Source organism: Panicum virgatum, chromosome 9N, assembly GCF_016808335.1.
Source record: "Panicum virgatum strain AP13 chromosome 9N, P.virgatum_v5, whole genome shotgun sequence".
Classification (NCBI taxonomy): Eukaryota; Viridiplantae; Streptophyta; class Magnoliopsida; order Poales; family Poaceae; genus Panicum; species Panicum virgatum.
In genome coordinates, this window is record NC_053153.1 from 2,884,055 (window position 1) to 2,903,991 (window position 19,937).

Below are 19,937 nucleotides of genomic sequence, written 5' to 3' on the forward strand. Positions count from 1 at the left end.
TACTCGACTCGCCCTAAGGGGTGGGAAGGAGTCCTGTACTTTCGAAGTAAGGCAGTACTCGGCTTACCGGTTTCGACTACCTCCTACTCCCGGCATGCAGTTAGTACAATTCAATCCCCGATCAGCACTGCCACAACGACCGGTCCTTAATCGACACGGGCGGGACTAAGACACACAGGAACCCTGTCCTGCTGCCATACCTATCCATCATCCCCGCCCGGTCTCACATCTGCATATCCATTTCAATCCATTTCTCAATTACTGAAGTATAACGACAATAATGTATCTTGCGAGTAACCGGCAATTACTCGGCTTCTAAAGTTTTCCTATAACTCGGGAGTGACGAGAAGTCACTCGTCTTCTATCGAGAACTTATTAAGCATAGCAGTTCTATCGTCCTATACATACTAGTACAACTCCAGGAATCTAAGGATCATGCAACTAGGGTTCCAATCAACTCCTGAAACATAATGCACAAGTAATAAAAATGTATATAGATATCATAATTTAAAATAATCGGACATGCACCGGGGCTTGCCTGGGATGAACACTGAGTCAGTGTTAGTTAGATGATACTCGCTTGGCGAGCACCTGCCTTCGGTCATGCACATCGGGATCCATCCATCCATCTTCTAGATGGGTCCACCATTCACCATCTTCTGGCTCGGCTTCAATGTCACATCCCTCACGAGGTTCATCTATCGTACCTAAATGAGGTGCAATAATGCATATGTATGAATGCACAGTTCTGAGTTGCTCAACCATATAGATGCTATTATTTTTCCTTCACGATAAAGTTGTAGTCTAACAAGTAACAAACAATCATATCACATGGGCAATCATTTATAGAGTAGTTAACTACATTTCTAACTACCCATGGCATCATGATCAACGGCACACAAGAAGTTCACTAACTGCACAAACAAGCAGTAGTTGATTCCTATAACATGCAGGTCATGGCTTGCTAATAAATAAACAACTCAAAGCACAAAAAGAAATACATTTAGCAAAAATTACCCTAAACATAACATGAACAGATTAAGCTACCCTGTAAAACTCATGCCAAGACATGTAGCCAATTAATCACAATAATTCAATCATTCAGACAACACCTAGAACAAGCTTAAATTATACAGGTCAAACTAGAGCAAAACAGAAGCTCAAAATTTAACATGAGGTTGACACAGAAATGAACTAGCGACTGTGAATTTTTCATGATTTTATCTACACTGAATTAATTCTGAGAAAATAAACAAAACAGATAGTAGATTAGCAAGATTCATTTTTAGCTCCTGTTCTTGTCATGAACTGAGGCTCAAACTTCCTGGACAAGCTAATCTAATCAAAAAGAACATGCAGAAATATTTTCATGATTTATTACTAACAGAAACTATTTACCATAAATAAAGTCTACTAAACAAGGATTAAATCAAATAAATAGCTACACCAGAGAACTGATCATGAAATTTTTATAGCAACACTATTGTCACATGAACAAACTACCATAAAAATTTCAGAGCATAAAAAGGCTCCAAGAATTAATTAAGAAAAAGAATAAACAACTAGCCTTTATGCACCTAGTAACATAAATCTAATTCTACAGCAAAAACTTGCAACTAACACCTACCATATTATGGTTCTACTGCATAGATCTCTTCAAGAGGATTCCAAAACAACAAGATTTTCTATTTTACGAATTTTCTACGAATTGATATTGAATTTCAAAGTTTATAGCTAGAAATTACAAAGAAGTCATTAAAGCACTATTCGTCTGAGTCACAGTCTATTCAAATAACCCCCTGGACTTTCTTGAATTTCAACCCGAGGTCCTTGGTCGCGAAACAGAGCAGGGGCGGTGATTTCGGGCTCGATTCCGGCGGCAGGGCTCAACGTCGGCATGGGGAAAGTTGGGGAAAAGCTAGAGGGACTCGAGAGCTACCTCTGGGTGGTCTTAGAGCGCGAAGAGGTGGTCCGTGGCGGCGGTTCCACGGCGGGCGGCGGGCGGCGGCGGTACTGTGCCGCTGTGGCGGCGTTCCGGCGACTCTGGACGGCGGCAAGCGGGTCGGGGAGCACCGGTGGAGGCCAAGGAAGCTAGCTACGGGCTCGTTTGGGCGCGAGAAAGGGTGGAAGAGGGAGCTCCGCGGGAGACCGACGAGCGGCGACGCTAATGGCGGCCATGGCAAGCGGCGCTCGCGCGAGAGGGAGAGGGAGAGGCGTGGGCAGCTCAGGCAGCATGGAGAGGGTTTGGGAGAGGAGCGTGCTGGCCTACGAGCGAGACAAGGACAGCATGGGCGGGGACGCGCGTCGTGAGCGCGCGCGAGCGGCGTTCGTGGCCAACTTGACCACGGCAACGACGCACGGGAGAAAGAGCAGAGAGCTACACGTGTGCTTGACATTTTTGACTCCATTTGAATCTTCAAACTTCGTTTAAGGCTCCTAATTGAGTGCTAATTGAGGGGTGTTACAATCCTACCCCCTTAAAGAAATCTCGTCCCGAGATTTAAGTGGAGAGGAAGTAAAGGAGAATAATCGATAAACTCAGGGATAAAATCAGCCGATGTGGATGCTAGTTTCTAGATTAAACAATATAGCTGATTTTAATGGTATAAATATTGCCAGCTGATTTGCTAATTCCTTACTCAACTTAGTGCTAAAGGATGTAAGTTTCATAGCAATCATACTATCATTACCTAACTAGAGATTAATCGTGCCACGGTGTGAGCTAATCAATTGTTTTTCCACACTAAAAAGCTCCAGGGCTTCAGCTTTTGCTGTGAATGACTGTAGATAATATATGTGGACACAATCACCATCAATCGTAATCAAAACACCATTACCGAGCATACGACGAGAATTCACATGTAGCATAGATAGGTCATGCATGGATAAGCATTATGAGAATGAGGGATAGCAAGGAGGTGATCTAAAAACGGAGGCATGACATGAGAAAAACAGAGACTAACCATCACAGACTGCAGGAAATAAGACTCTTGCTTAAGTTTCACACACAGCTTGCATCCACGGACAAGATTACCGGATTAACCATCAACATGAAATTCAGTCCGGCTGGGCAGCAACAGGAGATTAAGACCGATAATCATTCAGGAACCTTAGAGAACTATAAACGAACAAGCAGGATACATGGAACGAAACCGATATACTATCCAGAGACTTGGCTGACAGAGCAACGACATGAGTTACAAGGAAAGGATGTTGAGGCCATGATAGAAAAAGAGATTTAACTTTGCACTAGATCATCTTTAAGATAAGCGACAGAGAGGTTCAACAGTGAATGTCAGATATGATTTTGTCCAGCAGGTACATGAGCATACCACAGACATAAGCAATTATTGAGAAAACTTAGTTGGGATTAGCGAGTCAACAAAAGGTCTACATTATGCATAAATTCTGATTTTTGCAGCACAAACAACTATAACTAGCACTGCATATAAGAGTTTATAGCTCCAAACTTTGATCAGGGTCATTTATAGGACTGAAAAGGATACACACACATTTTGAAACCAGGATTTTCTATTAGGGAGGAAGGAGCTTCCACTTGCAAGTAGCTAGGGACGCATCAGTATGACAATGATGCTTTTAAGCAAACACCTGAACTTGATTCTTGCACGGCTCTTCAACTAGATTGGATAACTGGGTAATGTAAGGTTTTCCGATCTAGAAGAAAAGATCAAACAAAACAAAGAATAATGATGAGACAAGGTGATCAAGTTCTCATAGAGCTAAGATCACAACATGAGGAAAACAAATGTCGGCGAGATTCATCACAAGACTTATGGATAGTAAGAGAGGATAGTACGAGAGATTGATTTACGGGTGGTGTTTGGAACATCCCTGCTCAGAGTTTATTAGCTGAATGATTTGTATGATGCTAGTTGTAAAATATGTTCATTTATACCAATGCAATGCCAGTGTAGTGCCATGATGGAATGTTCCTTGCACAAAACAAAATGGTGCATATGACATGATGCATTTGCCATGATGTCGACTCAATGATGCACACATCATGATGCATAATAACGATACTCTTGAGTGATGCTCGCCATGAGATGCATGAGTATGATGCACGCACATATATGAGTTAAGGATGCACATGATGCCATGCCAGTTAGTGGACAATACCCAGAAACTCAAACTTAAACAACCCGTACGCACTGTTATTCGTCTAGGGCCTACCCCCTTAAAAGATCAAACCAGAGAAAAATGATTCCAAAGATTTCACAAAAAGAATTGGCGATGTAGTTTCGTCCACATGCACTCAAGCACCAGCGCGCACCTAGTAGCACAATCGCATGGTGGCCACACACGCGAGGCCCTAGGTTCCATCGCGGCACTAGAGATCATGGGAGAAATCTCCACCGCCTAAGAATCAATAATAGCACTCCGAATAACACGAATGGATAGAAAGAGATTATAGAAGTCGGAAGACACCAGAGAACGCACTCAAAAGCACGAACACACATAGTCAGCCAAACTACCACCAATGTCTCCCATGATCATGCAGTAACCTAGCACGACCCAACAATGCAAGACGATGTAATGCAACAAACGTGCGACCTCATTCCTGCAGGATGACTATAATATCTGTAATCAAGTCATTAATTTATTTATATTATTCGAGCAAGAACGTAAGTGGATCCATTTTAGGTATAGGAATCAAGGCGATCGATATAAACGAATATCAACACTATAAGAACAACAGAAAGTGTGTAGTCATCAAGAATAGCCAGGATGAATTATCTTTGAGCATTTGAATGAATGGCCCAGAAATGAGGATGCACGATCTCAAATTGATATTGACCAATTGTGGAAAAATAGAAATAGCTGAATAAATGGGAATGGGCATTAAGCCACAGATAGGATAATTTTAGCTCATGCGATGGTATGTTAAGAAAAATTGGCTAGGAGATTCTTCTTAGGATAATATCCTTATTTGGGCTTTCAAAGATAATGAGAATGTTAAGAAAGACCTGACCATTACTACTGAGTCGTAGCTATAAGCATAGAAGGCACTGGATCAAGGGGCCAAGTTTAGTCTGGAGGTCCATATGAACATTCCCCTAAGGTCGTTAAAATTTCTATAATATGTAAATCTATAATTTCTCACATCTTTCTCATAATCTAGTTGTTCAGGAAAAATTATTTGGATAGCTAGAAGTTGGACCGATAGTAGTGTAGCGCAAAATTTCAAAACAGCGATGTATGCTCTTAGTGAGCGAGTATTGGATGCACCAGAAAAACCACCAAAAACTCCACACATGATGATATGATGATGCATGCTCGTCTAATTTCGTCCTCTCCAAAATTTGCCAACATAATTATATGGCAATATACGTGGATACTCGGTGGCATACATACGTACTCTCCCAATTATATATCTAGTCGTTTTGTACTCGTTCTAACTCACGCAATCGTTTGTTAGTGTACCTGCAGAAAATCACATGATATACATATATATATATATATATCCACGACTGGACCCTTCGTGCCAGCACACACGAACGGCCCCCATGTGTCCTACGCCACATGGGTAACGCATATGCAGTTGCCCACATATTCACACATACATCACCATCTACTATAGAGATGGCGCCCATGCGTTTAACGCTGCATGGACAGCGCTGCATACGTTACTGAGGCAACGTATTCACTTCCCGTACAAATCGCCTTACGGGACACCCAAGGGTAAACGTGTCCCAAGGTACACGGTCATGGCCAATCGCATGACAGATTTACATCTCGTAACATTGCCTTACGAGATGGCCGTGATTGCAATCACACGGCGGGAAGTCCGCACTCCATATCAGGCGGCAGATAGCGACCGGCTCATTTGAATGGAGCCTTATCACATCCTCGTATGCTCATCATACGGGATCCGCGCACGTATGAAACACGTGGGCTATTCTAAGGGACTACCAAGAATGTTTACCTTGCTTACCTTAGCGTAGGTGCGTCGATACAATATTAAATAAATATTATGTAAGAAAGTAAGTTTTGACATAAATGTAATGTGCTGGAAATCAGTTGATATTATATAGAGCCACCTGATTTAACTTACACTATATAGGGCTTACGTACTAATCTTCCTTAAACCCTTAAGCGCAAAGAGGCGTATCTTTCTAAAACTCATTTTTAATTTTGAAAACACTAAAAATAATCATGCTAGTACCCTCCCTGGTGCATTTCAGCTCTGATACCAGCTGTGACAGAACCGCCAAGTTAAACGGCTTAATTAAGCGCAATGGCCATCATTTGAACGCATCAGGCGCATTAGCTTAATTAAGTGTAACCTGACAGCCTGTTTCCAACCCACAGGCCGATCGAAACACACCAGAAGTCTCGCGCGACGGCGAGCACAGACGGTACCAGCATAATATAATTTCACAAAAATAGTTAATAATATAAATATTTACAAAACAACTTTAAATTTAGAATTTATATAAAATAAATGACAGCAGCGGATGAGAATATGACCTGAGAGGAAGAAATTTGATTGAGAACCAATAAAACGAAATGATAACTATGAACACGTGAGGACGTCACATCGAGCCCACTGATGCGAATCCTGATTAGCTTCTATACCTGAAATAGGGTAAACAACAAACCCTGAGTATACTAATACTCAGCAAGACTTACCCGACCAGTGGATATAACTTAGCCCACATATCTAGACATGCAAGGCATTTGGCTGGTGGTTTATTTTGCAGAAAAAGCAACTAAAATAATTCCTTACTTTCATTATTTTAGCTCCAGGTTCTATATAAATTAACTCTCATCTAATATTTGCATAGACCTACTATAGCAATCATGGTGATGCAAGCAAAATAATTCAATGAGATCAATATTTTATATAAACATACCTAACTCACATTCTACATTTTTGCTACGGTGTGACAAAGAGACCAAGGCCCTCATAACCGCGAGACACGGCGAATCGATCCGATTTAACCTTGCAAGGTGGACCTAACCAACACGGCCCGTATTTGCCCCGTCGGACAACACAAACCAACCATTCCCCTCCCCGCCTCGAGCTACAGGACCGCCCCACCAGCGTATAGTCAGCCGAGCTCAACGAGAGACCACCAAAAGTAAATACATGCATCCCAATTCTCCGCGACTACTCGACTCGCCCTAAGGGGTGGGAAGGAGTCCTGTACTTTCGAAGTAAGGCAGTACTCGGCTTACCGGTTTCGACTACCTCCTACTCCCGGCATGCAGTTAGTACAATTCAATCCCCGATCAGCACTGCCACAACGACCGGTCCTTAATCGACACGGGCGGGACTAAGACACACAGGAACCCTGTCCTGCTGCCATACCTATCCATCATCCCCGCCCGGTCTCACATCTGTATATCCATTTCAATCCATTTCTCAATTACTGAAGTATAACGACAATAATGTATCTTGCGAGTAACCGGCAATTACTCGGCTTCTAAAGTTTTCCTATAACTCGGGAGTGACGAGAAGTCACTCGTCTTCTATCGAGAACTTATTAAGCATAGCAGTTCTATCGTCCTATACATACTAGTACAACTCCAGGAATCTAAGGATCATGCAACTAGGGTTCCAATCAACTCCTGAAACATAATGCACAAGTAATAAAAATGTATATAGATATCATAATTTAAAATAATCGGACATGCACCGGGGCTTGCCTGGGATGAACACTGAGTCAGTGTTAGTTAGATGATACTCGCTTGGCGAGCACCTGCCTTCGGTCATGCACATCGGGATCCATCCATCCATCTTCTAGATGGGTCCACCATTCACCATCTTCTGGCTCGGCTTCAATGTCACATCCCTCACGAGGTTCATCTATCGTACCTAAATGAGGTGCAATAATGCATATGTATGAATGCACAGTTCTGAGTTGCTCAACCATATAGATGCTATTATTTTTCCTTCACGATAAAGTTGTAGTCTAACAAGTAACAAACAATCATATCACATGGGCAATCATTTATAGAGTAGTTAACTACATTTCTAACTACCCATGGCATCATGATCAACGGCACACAAGAAGTTCACTAACTGCACAAACAAGCAGTAGTTGATTCCTATAACATGCAGGTCATGGCTTGCTAATAAATAAACAACTCAAAGCACAAAAAGAAATACATTTAGCAAAAATTACCCTAAACATAACATGAACAGATTAAGCTACCCTGTAAAACTCATGCCAAGACATGTAGCCAATTAATCACAATAATTCAATCATTCAGACAACACCTAGAACAAGCTTAAATTATACAGGTCAAACTAGAGCAAAACAGAAGCTCAAAATTTAACATGAGGTTGACACAGAAATGAACTAGCGACTGTGAATTTTTCATGATTTTATCTACACTGAATTAATTCTGAGAAAATAAACAAAACAGATAGTAGATTAGCAAGATTCATTTTTAGCTCCTGTTCTTGTCATGAACTGAGGCTCAAACTTCCTGGACAAGCTAATCTAATCAAAAAGAACATGCAGAAATATTTTCATGATTTATTACTAACAGAAACTATTTACCATAAATAAAGTCTACTAAACAAGGATTAAATCAAATAAATAGCTATACCAGAGAACTGATCATGAAATTTTTATAGCAACACTATTGTCACATGAACAAACTACCATAAAAATTTCAGAGCATAAAAAGGCTCCAAGAATTAATTAAGAAAAAGAATAAACAACTAGCCTTTATGCACCTAGTAACATAAATCTAATTCTACAGCAAAAACTTGCAACTAACACCTACCATATTATGGTTCTACTGCATAGATCTCTTCAAGAGGATTCCAAAACAACAAGATTTTCTATTTTACGAATTTTCTACGAATTGATATTGAATTTCAAAGTTTATAGCTAGAAATTACAAAGAAGTCATTAAAGCACTATTCGTCTGAGTCACAGTCTATTCAAATAACCCCCTGGACTTTCTTGAATTTCAACCCGAGGTCCTTGGTCGCGAAACAGAGCAGGGGCGGTGATTTCGGGCTCGATTCCGGCGGCAGGGCTCAACGTCGGCATGGGGAAAGTTGGGGAAAAGCTAGAGGGACTCGAGAGCTACCTCTGGGTGGTCTTAGAGCGCGAAGAGGTGGTCCGTGGCGGCGGTTCCACGGCGGGCGGCGGGCGGCGGCGGTACTGTGCCGCTGTGGCGGCGTTCCGGCGACTCTGGACGGCGGCAAGCGGGTCGGGGAGCACCGGTGGAGGCCAAGGAAGCTAGCTACGGGCTCGTTTGGGCGCGAGAAAGGGTGGAAGAGGGAGCTCCGCGGGAGACCGACGAGCGGCGACGCTAATGGCGGCCATGGCAAGCGGCGCTCGCGCGAGAGGGAGAGGGAGAGGCGTGGGCGGCTCAGGCAGCATGGAGAGGGTTCGGGAGAGGAGCGTGCTGGCCTACGAGCGAGACAAGGACAGCATGGGCGGGGACGCGCGTCGTGAGCGCGCGCGAGCGGCGTTCGTGGCCAACTTGACCACGGCAACGACGCACGGGAGAAAGAGCAGAGAGCTACACGTGTGCTTGACATTTTTTACTCCATTTGAATCTTCAAACTTCGTTTAAGGCTCCTAATTGAGTGCTAATTGAGGGGTGTTACAGTTTCTCGAGTGGTCAGTGGTGACTGGCGCCTGACGGACAAGCATGCAGTGGAGATGCAGGTGGGGCGGGGGAACAGACACGGACTACAGAGAGCCGCCGTGGCGGTTTGCCGTGGCCGAGGAAGACGACGGCGCCAAGGACGCAGGCGGACGGACGCCCAGGCCCAGGCCCAGCCTCCATCGCGGCGCGAATAATTGCGCGGTCGCTGGCCTGGATGCCGGTTGGGCGCTAGCGTGGCAGCGCCGTGTCGCTCACCGGCGGCGCCTCTCGCTCTCTTTAGAGCAGCTCCAGCGTATAATCCTCTCAAAACTTACGAAGGTGGACACATCATCCAGGTGCTGCATGGAGAAAAATGCTCCAGCGTATGGCTAACAAGCTAACTACTATTCCCATAAAAAATAATACTTATCAACTTTCCCCTACCAATAGCAACCTACTCTTGCGAAGATGAATGATAAAAAACTACTTTAGTTGAAGCACCCGGTGCAAAGTTGTAGCACCCCCTTAAATATACGCTGGAGCTGCTGTTACTGAGCTTTACCTGCCGTGGTAACCCCACGGGACGGCGCGCGCGCTCCGGCTGCCGTACCGTACCGACCCCTGCTGCTTGGTCGGGCAAGGCTCCAGCTCCGCAGCTCGCGCGGCAGATGAGATCAATCGGAAGAGAAGGAACGGCCGGCGTGGGCGACGGCGGTGGGAGGATCGGATGGATGAGCGCGGCGCCACCCGTGGCGTCATCTGGCCTGCAGCGGCGGACTGGCGGTCCACCGCCGCCGGCAGAAGGTCTGAAGGTGATGAGCTGCCGGTGCCGGTGTATACTGTATACCCGCGCGCCACCGATGACTCACCAAATCAATACGGACAGCCCAGAAGTTCGGGGCCTACGTTGCGCCCGTGGGTTGGGCTGCAAACGGGCCCTATCCGTGGGCCGCGCTGTGCAAGGATTTTGTTTGGAAGGCGGGAGACGGCCTAGTCGGCGGAGAAAGCCCACTGGAACGAGACCGCCGACCGCGACCGAGATGGGCGGCGGATCAGTTCACACTTTCTCGATCAGCCAGCTGACGCTGCGTATTGCCGCGTTTGCTTCTCGAGAGAAGAAAAGAAAAGGGCAAAGAAAGCAGCAACGCACGGAAGGCGTTTGCTTTTAAGAATTCAAGATCTAACAGCCGTTGGACTAGAATCTGAAACCGCGTCGCGGGAGAATTCAAGTCTGATCGCTGGAACCCGAGCTGCCATTGCTCGTACTGCTGCTGCTACTAGTGCTACCTGCTGCCTCAGGGCAGGCCTGGTCAAACTTCCCAGTCCGGTCGCATCCCATTCGAGCCAGCCAAGCCTCCACGCCTTCGCCGCAGCGACGTGCGCGTGCGTCGGTCGCCTCCCTCCCTAGCTCTGTGCCTGTGCGCGGCGGGGATGGCGATGGAAATGGAGGACGCGGCGGTCCCGGCGCTCGCGGTGGTGGACGCGCGGTTCTGCGCGGCGGACGCGGCGTCGCTGGCCGTGGCCAAGGCGCTGAGCATGTCCGGGAGCGACTTCGCCGTCACGGACGCGGCCACGGGCGCGCTCGTGCTGCGCGTCGACGGGGTGCTCTTCAGCCTCCGCCGCCGCTGCGTCCTCGTCGATGCCGACTGCCGGCCCGTCCTCACCGTCCAAGAATCGGTCTCTGCTTCTTCGCCCCTCCGATGCTCCTTCCTTGATTTCTTGATCTCCCTCTCTCCCTCTCTCTTCCTCCGCCTGCCGGCGTCCTGACGTGCGCTGCTTGGATGGGGATGGGAACGCGCAGGCCCTGATGCTGAGCACGCGGTGGAAGGTGTTCCGGGGCGACAGCACCAGCCGCCGGGACCTGCTGTTCACCGTGGTGAAGCCGTCCGTGATCCAGCTGCGGGGGCCGACCAAGGTCAGCGTCTTCCTCGCCAGCAACGACGCCGAGCAGGCCTGCGACTTCAGGATCACCGGCAGCTACCACGACGGCGCCTGCGCCGTCTCGCTCGGCGACTCCGACACCGTCATCGCCAAGGCAAGTAGTGTCCGCGCCGCTCTCCTCCTCATCGGTCAGCGTTGCTTGCTCATCGCGTTCCTCGGCTGAATGGATCGGTGCTTGCAGATCGACCGGCGGTTCAGCGTGGTGAGCGCGCTGCTGGGGAAGAACACGTACAGCGTCACCGTCAACCCGGGCATCGACTACGCCTTCATCGTCGCGCTCGTCGTCATCCTCGACGAGATGCATTACCAGAGATGACGCGCTTCAGTTTCCGTCCCGAGTCACCCTCAGGCTTCAGTCATTCTCGAAAAAAAAAACCATCAGGCTTCAGTTTCGCTGCTCCCCTGTTGTGTCTTCCTGATCGGGCTCTGCAATTTTGATCCCATTGTTGGTGTTCTGCTGCTCCATTTAGGGGTTTCTTGTGAGATGTGGGTGATTCATGTCTTTGCCCTTCTGATTTTCCGAAGGTTGTGATGTTGTCACAACGATAAGCGAAAAATTAAGATTGAAATTCGCGTTGAGATGAGGTTAAACCGCACTTGACACTACAGTAATTATGTTCTGTTCTTTTTGTACCGGATCCTTCCAAGAACCCGGAACAATTTTAGACTCTGTTCGATTGGCTTGTCAGCCAACCAGCCAGCAATTTTTTCTCTCGCACTAAATTAGCACTAGTGGGCAATGCTTTTCTCTCATAACAAATTACCATCAGTCATAGCCAGTCAAATAAAATCTTAATGATCAGCCAGCCGAATAAAATCTTAATGATCATCGAATGAATGGCTGAGTAGGCTAGTCTCAATTAGAGAAACGAGTGCCTCGCGGCGCGTAATTTATTTACTTGTTTCCGTTTGGCAATATAAGTTTATATAGAGGTTTGTAGTAGATATATAGACAAATGGATATACATAGACAGAAATAGAATATTTGTTTTTAAAGCAAAAAAGTAGTACCTGAAATCCGACGTCTCAATCTCGCCGTCGAAGGCGGCCGGGAGCGGTCCTCGAGCATCTCCTCACCATGCAATGCGCGGCTATCACGCCCGACCTGTGGCACCACAGCGTACTGGAGCGAGGCTGGGTCGCCCACTGGTGACGGCATGAACTCGCCGCACCCGTCGAGGGCGTGCCCGACGGCCCGCCGGAACTCGCAGCGTGGCTCTCCGGCCTAGCTTCACTGTCGTTGTTGTAGTAGAGCACACACCCATTCGGAGGCCACCAAAATTACCGGTCGAGAGTTCTAGATTTAGATATTTTGCAGTGACCGAATGGAGAGCTGACGTGTGGACCATTCGTGTCTCAAGGCCTCAAAGATAACGATGGCACGGCTAGTCACATGGACTGTCAATTTAGGATCGAATGGTGGGAATCTTTTTTACTGATGTGGCCGATCTGCCCTTGTGCCGACCTTCGGGGCATTCACATATAGAAATTAGGGCCGTGATTAGATTCAAAAATTTATCCCTAAAACGTCATCGAATATTTGAGCACATGCATGGAATACTAAATAAAATCTATTTACAAAACTTTTTACACGGTTAGGATGTAAATAGCGACACGAATCTAATGAGTCTACTTAATCTATGATTTTGCAACAGTGATATTACAGTAATCGTTCACTAATTATATGTTAATCATGAATTAAGTATGCTCATTAGATTCGTCTCGTGATTTACAACCCATCCATGCAATATGTTTTGTAAATAGATTTTATTTAGTACTCAGAAATAGCAAGATTCCCTTTCATCCGTAGCCAGACAGCGATTCTACAATAACCGTCCACTAATTTTGAGTTAATCATGAATTAAGTGTGCTCATTAGATTCATCTCGTGATTTACAACCCATCCGTGTAAAAGGTTTTGTAAATAGCTTTTATTTAGTACTTTGAAATAGAAAGATTCCCTTTCATCCGTAGCCATACAGTGATACTACAGTAACCGTTCACTAATTATGAGTTAATCATGAATTAAGTATGCTTATTAGATTCGTCTCGTGGTTTACAACTCATCCATACAAAATGTTTTGTAAATAGATTTTATTTAGTAATCCGAAATAGCAAGATTTTCTTTCATCCGTAGCCATCGGATCGCGATCCGACGGCCGGATTTTTCCGGCCTACGTGGCCTGCCTGTCCGCGCGCCGCCCCTCGGGGCTTTAACATATAGAAATGTCTTCGAAGACGACAATTCAGGCAAGTGGAGGACTCGCCCGTGCTCGGGGGCTCCAGGTGGGAGGTGTTCAGGGGGGACAGCACCAGCCGGAGGAACCTGCTCTTCACCGTCGTGAAGCCGTCGCCGTTCCGGATCAGGACCAAGATCTACATCTTCCTGGCCGGCAAAGCCCGCGAGGAGGCGCCTGACTTCGTCATCCGGGGCAGCTACATCGACGGTGCCTGCACCGTCTCTCCGGGCAACTCGGACGCCACCATTGCTCAGGCGAGCGTCATCTTCCAGCTCCAAAACCATGCTATGTTTCATGCAATTTTCATTCGATTTGGCATTGAGCTCATCATGCAAATGGATGGTCTCCATACCATACCATATCATATGAAATGGGCTCCGATGCCACTAATTGCAGCTTGATGGCCGTGTTCTTTTATCCCCAGCCGATGAGAGGCCCAATGCAACATGGCTTTAGTGCAGGGGGCCGGTGCCCGTGCCTGCCCCTGATTTCTTGATCGATGGTCGTGCAGATCACACACGTGTGCAACTGCTCGGTTTCGGGAGGAACATCTACGCTGCAAGGATCAACCCAGGCATAGACCAAGCGTCCGTCCTTGCACCGACCGTGATTCTGGACGAGATGCACTAGAACGTTCAGAATCCCGTTCCTCAGGAGGAGGGACGAGCGATTGCGTTTATTGTCTATATATTGTGTGTAATAACTATGCTGTAAGAGTTTCTTCACTTTCAAGTGATCTGTAGAAATCCCTGCAGGTCTGAAACTCTGAAAATCCTCTTGAACCCACACCAAGCTGCAGGCAAACTTTGACAACTTTAACCTGACATTTGACATAAAAGCGTCAGCGTTATCGTTTCAGGACATGTTTCCCTAACACCGATGGTTTAGGGTTTAGTGACAATTTGACCGCTAATTATGGTGTCAAACAAAATCAGTTTACAAAACCAACTTCAGAACCCCCGCGCTAGTGACCCTAAAGAATCTAATGAGGCATTTGGCCGCGCGATTAGAGAATGGTTACTGTAGCATCAATATAACAAATCATCGATTAATTACCATCATTAGATTCGTTGCGAAAAGTTACACCCATCTCTAAAAAAGTTTTGCAAATAGACTTTATTTAATACACCATATATATAAAATTCTTTTTTAGAATGGAATAGGGTAGAGAAACAAACAAGGCCGGCCTGACTCAAGATCCGTGGGCGCAGAGCCAGCATACCTTCTGTCAGGTCTCAGGATACTCTGAACTCTGAAGACGTCACTTCAGATGGCAAACCCGCAAGTATGTCCGGCTCAACGCTTGGGCTTGGCTGCACGCCCACGCGCTGCTGCTCGTCATCTCCCAACTTACATTGCAGCCAGCCCTCGCTGACACTGAACCCCTCCGTGCTGGACTTGCCGTGAAATCTCGTAGTAGCGCCAGGCACCATGCCAGTATTATACGCCTACTGCGAAACACAATCCAGTAATCTGATGAGCATCCAACAGTGACCCTCTCTTAGTCCCTTGTGTGGATCAAACCTGAATCTTGCTAGCGCAGAACAAGACATGCCGATTCATCTCCCAGTGAATCATAGCGTTGTTACAAGCAAAAACAAAACAAACTTGTGACTCCCTCCACCGAGTAGAAGCCGAACATATCTTGGCTGCATACGAAAGCCTGAAACAGAAATGTGGAATTCTACCATCGGTTTTGTCTACCTGCTCCCGCGTAAGGATCCAAGATACAGGCAGCACCTGGCTCAGTCCCTGAACTCGCAAAAGTACTCCGCACGCTCCCGGCGACGACGAGGTAAACCCATGGGACGGTTGCCCAGACCAGAGCGCGCGACGGCGCGAGGGCTCTTTTCCAAGGAAACGGCCGCGAGGTTCCCCTGCATCCTCTGCTGGCGTGCTCCACCACCCTCGACAGGTGCACCCAACCTGGGACTCCGGCGTCCGCTATGGCGGTGTGGCGCTGCGCAATCCAGCAGCCAGCTCAAGCGCCGGCCTGACGAGGACGACGGAGTCCTTCGATCTGGACCGCACGAATCCGATCCAACGGCTGAAAAGATCCAGGTGGACGGTATTTGAAATACCGTCCACCCTCGATCGGTATTTCGGATACCGTCCACCGTTGGAAGGCCGGCGAGGCTCGCCGGAGAGCCCGAATCCAGCGCGTGTATGGCCACTGGCCCGCCTAGACGCTGCTGCAGCTCACCCGCCAGCGCGTGGCCGTAATTCCTGGCCGCGCGCGTGACCAGCATCGCCGTGGCCCGTGGGCAACGAGGTGTTCACCGGCGATGAAGAGCACCTCAGGAAGACAGGAACAGCCTCGTCCGAGTCGTCCCCGCCGCACGCAACCTGCACGCGGCGCTAGCGCAGCTTGGGATGGACGTGTACGTGCGCGTGTCCACGGACAGCTCCCTCGCCGTGCCCGCCGGAGGCAACAACGAAGAGGTTGACCCAGCGGCTCCGGGGTCCGTTGCCCATACTCGGTTCCCATGGACGGTGGCACCCATGCCTGCTTTGCGAGGACGATCAGCCCCCGAACCCACGCTCGATCCGGGCCGCTCATGTTCGATCGGACGGATTTCAGGGACCCGGGATGGACGGTATTTGAGATACCGTCCACCCCCGGTCAATACCGTCCAGCCCTGGTCGTGGCAAGGGCGCGCCTCTGCTGCACACCGTGGCTCGCCGGAGAGCCCCCGCACCGCAGGGATTGGATAACTCCCTCCCCTGTCTCCTGGTCTCCTGGAATAGGTCAGCCTCCATGGCGTGCGTGAACACAGCTGTGCCCGTCTCGGCGTCTCTCCACCGCACGCAGTGGCTCGACGGGGTGCCGGGTGTCGAGACCCTGAAGGTCTCGCGATGCCGCGGCTGGCGCGCGCGTCCGACAGGCAGCACTGACGCTGACGTCCTGATCAGCCTTTCAAACGACGGCCACAACATGGTCGACGCCGGCGCCTCTTCCCGCCTTGGAGCCGTCAGCCAACGGGCTATGGCTGCATCCTCTGGTGCGCGTCGCGGAGCCTGTTGCTGGCGCTGGGCCTGTTCCGGTGCAAGAACCTGCTCGCCGCGAACTCCCGCTGCGGTGACATGCGCCGCGCCGCGCTGGGACACCGTCTCCTGGAACAAGGAACATATGCGTCGCGGCGGGGAGCTGTTCTTCGGTCTACATGAAGGCATGAAGCTAGATAAGGTATTTTCCGATTTAGGAACTAGGCATTCACATGGTAGTGTGTTATCCGACAGTGGGCGACTATAAGTAAATTCATTTGTGACATGATTTGCAATTACCAAAGCGAGTTGCCGCACGTGAAATTCTTCACAGCCGTGTGCAGCAATGATGCAAGCAAAATGTCTGCAATGAGGTCTAAAGTCAAGTTTTGAACCAGAAAATCTGTCCTGTATCACTGTATTGTATGGTGAATGACATGGCGTGGGCTGCACCGCTGCAGATCTGCAATCACCCGAAAGCCATGGCGCAGTCGGCAGGCTGGCCGTCGAGAACATGCGGTGCGTACTGGGACTGCCAAGGCACTGAGGCCGTTGGCAGAGCCACAAACTGTCTCCGAATAATCTCAAGGGGATCCTTCAGAAGCCAAACCAGGGCTCCTGATCACGATCACCAATTCTAGTCATTCCCTATGCTATGCTCTACACTGAATCAAGGTTCAAGGAATATGCAAGCTTCGCAATTGGTATGGCTTGGCCTGATACTTCGATCTCAGTTGAAATGCATGGCAGCGCCTGGGTCAGTAGTCTCCCTGACCAGCCTCAAGTCTGAACTCTGAACCGAGCTGCAAAGTAGTAGTACAACGCCGCCGCTGCGGTTGCGCACGCTGCGGAACCGTCCACTTCGATCCTGCGCCGCCATGGCATGGAACATGGAGCAGTAGCAAGGCCCGCACTCGCGGCGACGATGAATTACAAGCCGGCGGAACCACGGACCAGAGCGCGTAAGCTGCGAGGGCTGTTCTCGAAGGAAGCGGCGACGACGATCACGCAGGCGTGGTCCACCACACGCTCCAGAGGTGCGCCCGACCTGGGCCTCCGGGCTCCGGCCTCCGCCATGGCGCTGGCGGCAAGCGGCTTCCAGCTCCCGCGCGGCCGCACCTGCTGCCTGATAACGATGACCCAGTCCTCCGCCCGCTCGATCTGACCCGCACGTATTCGATCCAACGGTCAAAGGTGAACCAGGGGGACGGTATTTGAAATACCGTCCACCCCCCGACCCCCGGTCGGGATTTTCGAGTACCGTCCGCCTCGGCTGCATGTCGAGGCTCGCCGGAGAGACGCCGCGGTCCGCGAGTTGCTTGCCTCCCTCTCCTCCGGTCCTCCCTCTTAGAAGAGGTCAGCATCCGTGGCATCAAGATCTGAGCGCCGGGGCGCGAACAATTAACGGAAGAACTCCACCTCCGCCGCATGATTTGTTGCTCGCCGGAGCGCCGAACCCTACTGCCTGCGCCCGTCGGATAGTTTACAGCCGCCTCGCCATCCCTCGACGTCCTTGGGGCGTGCCTCCACCTGCCAGCACGTGTCGCCGCCGGTGACTGCGCGCTGCCTGTGGCCACAGGTCTTGCCCCGGGCGTTCTTGTACTTCAGTCTTCAGGCAGTAGCAATACCAGACCAGACGCCGTCGGGGCCGGGAGCCGGCTCGAGGTCGGCGACGAGCTCGGCGGGGGGCGGCGGAGCATACGTCGACGCTCGCGGTGGATGAAACGGTCGCCGACGCCTCCGTCGTGGAGGCCGCGTAAGAGAGCGACAAGCTCGCCGCCGCTGACGCGATCCCCGGCAGCCATGCTTGTCTCACGAGCTGTTCTCTACCGTACCGGCGAGAGGAGAGGAGGGTGGAAGAACGTATCGTGCGTGGACCGTGGAGTTGTGCCTGGCTTGGCGCAGTGCCGGCGGAGGCGTAGTTTGTAAGTAGCGTCAAATACGCGAGTTCGGCGTGGATTTGATTAGCAATAGCATGCGTCGATGGCAATCTTCCTGTGCTTCCCGACGTCGGTTACAAACAAGAAACAACTCCACCCTGTCCATTTCCGTGCTCCAATGCCAGCCCCGGTGTGGTGCCGTTCGTCGTGGACGGGGAGGCCAAGGCGCGGTGGAAGATCGCCGGGAGCGTCGGCGTCCACCTCTGGACGCGGCTGGCGTGCGAACTCCAATTCCAAGTTTTTTTTTAATGTTAATGCTCGCGACTTTATTTAAGGAGCCGTGCGATCACGGATCAGCAAATCGTTTGCCGTGCATCAACACAGCTTGGGGCGTGTTTAGTTCGTGAAAATTTTTAGGTTTGTCTACTGTAGCACTTTCGTTTTTATTTGATAATTAGTGTCCAACCATGTACTAATTAGGCTCAAAAGATTCATCTCATCATTTTCTGCTAAACTGTGCAATTAGTTATTTTTTAAAACTACATTTAATATTTCATGCATGTGTCTAAAAATTTGATGTGACGGAGAATTTTGAAAAAATTTTGGAACTAAACGGGGCCTTGGTAGCCTAAAATCCATGACTGGCTAGAGAATAGTGCGGTGCGTACTGGGATGTCTTGGATTGCAAGGGAAGGCACTAATCCTCGAATGTGGACTGTGACGCATGATAAGAAAATTGAGCTGACAGATTGGGGAGGAAAATGTAAATACCAGTGGAACACAATCAATCATGCATAGCAGTAACAATTGCTGCAAAACATGATTTCCGAAGTCGGTGTTTATTCATTTGTTTCAGAAATGATTAATCTATAAATTTTGATGTTCATAGGATCCACAGAATGGGTGGTTGTAAGCAAACTTAGATGTATTTTGTTGCAAAAGTTGAGATGCAAGCTCGCTTTGTAAAAAATCATACAAAAATGACAAATTCCAGTAGCATGTGTGGAATACAAATTCCCAGGAATTTTATCTTCTAGTGCACATTCAACTGGAATTTGTCATTTTTGTATGAATTTTTCTAATTGAGTTTGCATCTCAAATTTTGCAACAAAGTACATGTATGGATAAATTATGGATGCGCCTATATTCATTTTTTTAATTTTCAAGTATTACTTTTTAGATGAGTTTTTACGATTCCACCGAAGAAATGGTTTGAACTGAATATTTTCACAACCAAGGATCAGAGTTCCCGGAACTTACTCAGCCTTGTCGTGGGTGTCTGGAAGAAATTTTCTTTACCGAGCACTGTG

General features: G+C 48.5%; 1 protein-coding gene across 1 annotated transcript; it reads left to right on the top strand.

Annotated features, from left to right (window-relative positions):
- Nucleotides 1–10,768: 10,768 nt before the first annotated feature.
- Nucleotides 10,769–12,126, top strand: LOC120689476 (protein LURP-one-related 15-like). The gene is made up of 3 exons (XM_039971743.1): nt 10,769–11,259; nt 11,384–11,617; nt 11,705–12,126. Exons 1-3 carry the CDS (start codon nt 11,014–11,016, stop codon nt 11,837–11,839), a joined length of 615 nt encoding a protein of 204 aa, XP_039827677.1. The 5' UTR covers nt 10,769–11,013; the 3' UTR covers nt 11,840–12,126.
- Nucleotides 12,127–19,937: the final 7,811 nt, after the last annotated feature.